Raw genomic sequence first — 5,463 nt, forward strand, 5'->3', positions numbered from 1 at the left:
TGATGACTGCGGCCTGTTTTCTCAGGAAACAGAAAGAGCGACAGCTCCGGCATAAGGCCAAGCTCCGGCGAGCGAAGGAGACCTTCATCTGCGAAGTGAAGCAGCGTGATGTCCGCATCAGGCACCTCGAGAACGAACTCAAGCTCTCCAAAAGTCAGTCAGAAAAGGTGAGAGCCCTCTCAGATGGCGACTTATTTCTAAAAATAATAACAGTAATTGAATTGTTATATATATAAAAAGATTTCCAATAAAATTTCTTGTTGGATATGTTTTACAACTGCACCCCCAGTCACCTTGGATCATAAATGTCAAAGAAGAAAAAGGAGTTTAGTCTGCCAAAATGCTAGACAAAAAAAGCATGTAGCAGAATAATAACACCAAAATCCCTAATAGAGCAAGACCTTTATTAGGCCCATCAAAATGTCACCATAAAATAATGTGGAAGCTTTCAAATCCTCCAGGTGCCAACTCTTAGATGTTTTCCTGTTTGCTTGAATGCCTCATGCAAAATCCTGACGGTTTGGAGGCTCCTTTCCCCTCTGCATTTTAACCATGGTTTGATGGGGTTACAATTCTGGTGGGGGAAGGGAAGAGGAGCAGAGAATGCTGGAAAACGTATCCCATGATGGGGCTTCTCTGCGTGGCATCCCTCCTTGCAGGATGCAATGCTGATCGCGCAAGTGACCACTGAGAACGACAGTTTACTCCAAGAAAAGCGGAAGCTCACTCAGCAGCTCCACAAACTGGAGGAAGCGGAGCGGAGCAGCAAGCAGGAACTCTCCACAATCCAGAGCAGGTAGCAGCAGTTTGTTTTTTTTAAAAAAAAAATCTTTAAAAAGAATTGCAAGCCTTGTGATTCAGTGCCATGCAGCTTGAGGTGTCTGCGCTGTTTGGCATTCAGCCGCAGGAGTCATCTTGACCACATTGGTCTCACCCTTGTTGTTTAAAATGTATGAAATGCACGCTTTGTCCAAAGACCTTGTCCAAATATTAAATTTGTCTCCTTTGTAATAGAACAGCCTTCACCAACCTCCCATACACACCTCGCTTGCACAGGATGTTGAGAGTTGTAGATCAAAACATCAGAAAGACGCGAGGTTAACCAAGACAGATAAAGAGGAGCACTTGGATAAAAACCAGACAAGATAAATCAGCATCCCATATTTTCATTTCTTTTTCCTTTTTATAAAATTTTCTTTTATAAGTATTAATTTTAATTGGTTTTTTTAATTGTAACATGATGACCATTGCTAACAACCCACAGGTACTGTAGCAGGGTAATACACCATATCCTATGCAAAGCAAGCAAGGAAACAAAAAATAATTAGAGGAAGAAGTGGTAACACACCAATAAAATCAAGATATCTATATTTCCTGAGCTGCCATGGATGGTGAATGTTGGGCATCTAAGTATGAAGCAGATCAGATGATATACAAGTGTTTTGTATCTTCCCTCATCCCTCTGCTTTCCGCAATAGCCAAAGTCCATAAATTCTTATACCGCAGATTTTTCAGGGCTTTCCATTGCTGAGCTATTGAAATCCTAGCTGCAGCTACCATCCATGTCAAAAGCGCTTTAGAGCAACAAGCTTTCATCTTATTGGTCCATATATTCAGTAATGACAGTTGTGAAGAGGCCTGAACAGGTGATTTAATTATTTTAGCTTTCTTCAAGCTGGGAGTGCAAGCACCCTGCCCCTTCTCTGGTTGACGGATGGGGTCAGGCTGCTCTCCATATGCCACAGTTCCCTTCCTGGGAGGAGGCAGGGGATGTCACCTCCTCCTGGTGACACTTGGGGCCAAATGGAGAAAGGGGAAAGTGGCTCTGGTCCCAGCCAGAGCGACTTCCCTCTTCCTCTTTCCTTCTGGCCCCCGGTCGCTTCTCTCCCTTGCAGCCCTGTGCCAGATCCTTTCCCACAGCTCCATCTTGGCAGGGATGAACGTGCCACTGAGGCATCTTCCCTGTGGCTTTTTCCAGAGTGCGGCTTCTGGACGAGGAGAACAAGCAGCTCCAGGAATGGACCCTGCAGCTGACAGGTCAGGTTGGGCTCCTGGAGCGGGCGCTGAGGAGCATTCACAGCCACAGCTTGGAGGTAAGGATGGGCTGCTGTGGCGGCTTTTGGTCTTCTCCTCTGCAGAATCAGGGCTTGGGGTGCTCACTGTTCCTCTCCTGCTGCGAGGGGTGAAGATCCACCCCAGACCCTTCCGGCTCAGTCAGTGTCTTTATGGGCCATCTTATTTATAGGCTTGGGCCCTTTCATCTGGTCCACCAGGTCTCTGTTTCGTCTCTCTGGTTGCCGCTTGGCTCTTTCTAGTAGCTACCTATACTCAGATCACAGCCATGATTTCCCTCGTGGTATTTCATTTGCCACCAAGAATTTCAGTATAGTTATCTGGACACACACACAAATATCACGTATCATAGCTTTGCCCCTGCTTACTCTGATCACCAACTCCTCTTGCCACTTTGGCAGCATCTGACCAACATCCCCCCCCAAAAAAATCTTTACAGCTTCCCCATCTCCTTGCCCCTCCACTCCACCCCCTTTTAAATGAGAGGAGGCTGCTGCACAGAGCAGTTCGCTGAACTGCTGGGTGAAGGACCTCTCCCTGCTTTCTTGGGCCAACTGGCCGTTCCTCACACTGCAATTAGACAGGACTAACTTAGGTCCATTAATTTCATTGGGTCTACTCTGAGTAAAATTGAGTTGGCTGCAGCCCAAAGCATTTATGGATAACAGCCCAATTTCTTCCTCCCTCTCTCTTCTTCTTTTTTTGTTAAAGGTCTTACTTTGTGCATGTTCCCCTTTTCCAGGAGCTGAAGAGTATCGGCTTCTCTGAATTCCAACCGCAAAGCAAAGTTCTCCCCCTTCGCAGCGTAAGGTACTGTGCCCCTGAGCTGTACATGTGGGGGGCTGGGGAGGGTGGAGGGAATAGTAATAATAGAAAATGCCCTTTGCATGTGCTCAGGTGCATTTCTTTTCTCTGTAACTGCCTCCCATGTTTTCTGGCTCTATGCTTAATATGCATAAAGCTCTGCCAACCTCTTTAGCAGGCCTCCTTGCCTTTCTCCAGGGACTCGGAGATGTGTTTAGGTTCAGTCAGATGATGCCATGAGCCTGAGTGGCCCATGTGAGGCTAATGGTTTCTCTTCCAGCTTCTCAGTGATGGAGCTTTCGGACTCTCACGGCCTTCTGAAAGCTGTCCAGGATGGCAAACCCGAGGACCACACAGAAAGGTCTCTGCTTGCCTCTTTGCCCTGCCCACCTTCGGAGATTGGCTACTTGAACGTGGCTTCTCCCGGGGATACCTCAGACTTACGCACAGAGGAGCAGAGTCAAGCCTTGTGCTGTGATCACGTCTAAGGGGACAAGGGAGAAATTCCAAAGTGGAATAACAGTACAGAAACCTCTTGTCACTGCTAGGTAGTATTGCTTCCATTTGTCAGGCTGCTTTATCAGATTTTTAGCTTTAAAGAAAACCTTCTAAAGACCTTACTGTCTTTGTTAAAAATGTGACTTGTACAGCTGTAGTTATGAGTCTTTAAAATATATATTTTGTATTAAAATTTGTAAATTATAACAAGAGAGGGATAGTTTTACATACAAAAAGAAAAAAGAAAACAACAAAACTGTTTGTTCCTTCATTTTTTCATTTGGCAATTCTGTGTGGGGATTCCATACCTTAAGGAAATGCCCACTTGAAAGGAAAATACTGTAATTGTTTTGTCTTCTCCTGCTGGATATGCCACATACTATTTTAGTTATAAGTCTTTTATCTTGTGCCAGATTTTTAAATAAATATTCCAGAAATGTATCTGTGACAAACTTTTTGAACAAAGGACTCAAAAGGTTGCATCCAACTAAGGTATACTCCAAATAGACTTGCTGAAATTAATAGTCCTGTAGTAGTCATGGCTATTATATTCAGTGTGTCTATTCTGAGTAAGAGTAACATTGGACATACACCTTGGGCCTCCATATGCATTTACTTTCTCTGGGCCCTAAACCCCTGGAGCTTGAATGGTATTGAGATGCTGTTGCCATCTCATACACGGTCAATGCAGAATATGGGAGGGATCACACCACAGCCACCAGGCCTCAGAGGAACACACTTGGTTTCAGTGGTGCAAAGTCCAATGCCTTCCAGCTCGTAGCATGGATTTATATAATCTCAGCTTTATCGCAGAAGAAGGGCCCTTCCAGATGTTTATTGAGCATTCATCTTAACTGGCTTTCACAAAGCTTATGCAGGTTAGCTCTTTCTTGCCTCCGGGATAGTTACACATTCATCCCATATTTTCAATGCTTTTCCTGTTGCTTTCAAAACTTGAGGAATTCCATTTTCTTGTTTTTAAGGTGGATATGTTGAGGTAGGACAGGGTTGGGGAACCTTTCTAGCCTGGCAAGCCTATGTTCCCCAGCCTTCACAGGCCCGGTTTGAGAGTCCAAATGTGCATCACCCAACATCACAATGACATCGCCTGCAGGAATCTTCAGAAGCCCCGTTTAAAGCACTATTTTGAGCAGCATTTTGAATGAAGATTTTGAAGAACCAACAATACCATGTAGATCACAAGGGCCAAGTTGTAACCATTAACTATCAGTTTATCAGTCAATGGCAACATTCTTCAAAGTTCATCAGCACTACATTTCCTTCTGTTGTGCTCACATCCAACATCTTCATTTTTTCCATCTTTGATCTCTGAATGTGTATTAGAGTAAAACATGCACCAACGTCATGTTTCCCTTGCCTCACCTAAAATGCCACACATATATATTTGCCAAGTGGCTCTGTGCCAACAAAGGAAGCTGCCTTGTTATCCCGTGAACTGCCCCGAGACCTGCGGGTATAGGATGGTACAGTGGTACCTCTGGTTACGAACTTAATTCATTCCAGAGGTCCGTTCTTAAGCCGAAACCGTTCTTAACATGAGGTGCGCTTTCGCTAATGGAGCCTCCCGCTGCTGTCAGCACGCGACATCCGCTTGCATCCCAGGGCAAAGTTCGCAACTGGGGGCATCTACTCCCAGGTATGTAACCCAAGGTTCCACTGTATACAAATTTAATTAATTTTAATTAATTGGGTAGTCAAAGTTAAGAGACTTCCAGTGGGTGTGGGGAAATGAAAACTCTTCTCACCACAGCTCCTTAAACGGGTAGAACAGCGTCTCTTCCTTACCTACAGATCAGGGCTAGTCCCACCCACCCCGTTGTTGCCTTGACGCTGCTGGACTACAACTCCCATCACTGCTCGACTGCTGTACACGCTAGCAGGGGGCTGATAAAAGAGTTGGTTTCCAGCGCCATACGGAGGGCAACAGGTAAGCCCACCCATCTCTAGAAAAAGAAACAAAAATCCTCCGTCGAAGCTTCGAACGAATAGAAGCGCAACGGCAGACAGGAAACTCGAACAAAGACCGCGAGGCAGCTTTTTACTCGGTGATCATTTAAAATTTCCGGC

At 45.2% G+C, this 5,463-nt stretch overlaps 1 protein-coding gene across 3 annotated transcripts in view; it reads left to right on the forward strand.

Moving 5' to 3' along the window:
- The window catches only part of CCDC30 (coiled-coil domain containing 30), a 37,654-nt gene extending 33,838 nt beyond the window's left edge, over positions 1 to 3,816 (forward strand). For all 3 annotated transcript variants that reach the window (XM_083753097.1, XM_083753098.1, XM_083753099.1), the window contains exons 22-26: positions 26 to 167; positions 660 to 796; positions 1,979 to 2,093; positions 2,816 to 2,883; positions 3,158 to 3,816. In XM_083753097.1, coding sequence (XP_083609223.1) covers positions 26 to 167; positions 660 to 796; positions 1,979 to 2,093; positions 2,816 to 2,883; positions 3,158 to 3,365 — 670 coding nt within the window. In that variant the 3' untranslated portion in view covers positions 3,366 to 3,816. The remainder of the gene's footprint in view (positions 1 to 25; positions 168 to 659; positions 797 to 1,978; positions 2,094 to 2,815; positions 2,884 to 3,157) is intronic.
- Positions 3,817 to 5,463: the final 1,647 nt, after the last annotated feature.

The sequence above is a fragment of the Podarcis gaigeae genome, assembly GCF_964106915.1.
Source record: "Podarcis gaigeae genome assembly, chromosome: 8".
Classification (NCBI taxonomy): domain Eukaryota; kingdom Metazoa; phylum Chordata; class Lepidosauria; order Squamata; family Lacertidae; genus Podarcis; species Podarcis gaigeae.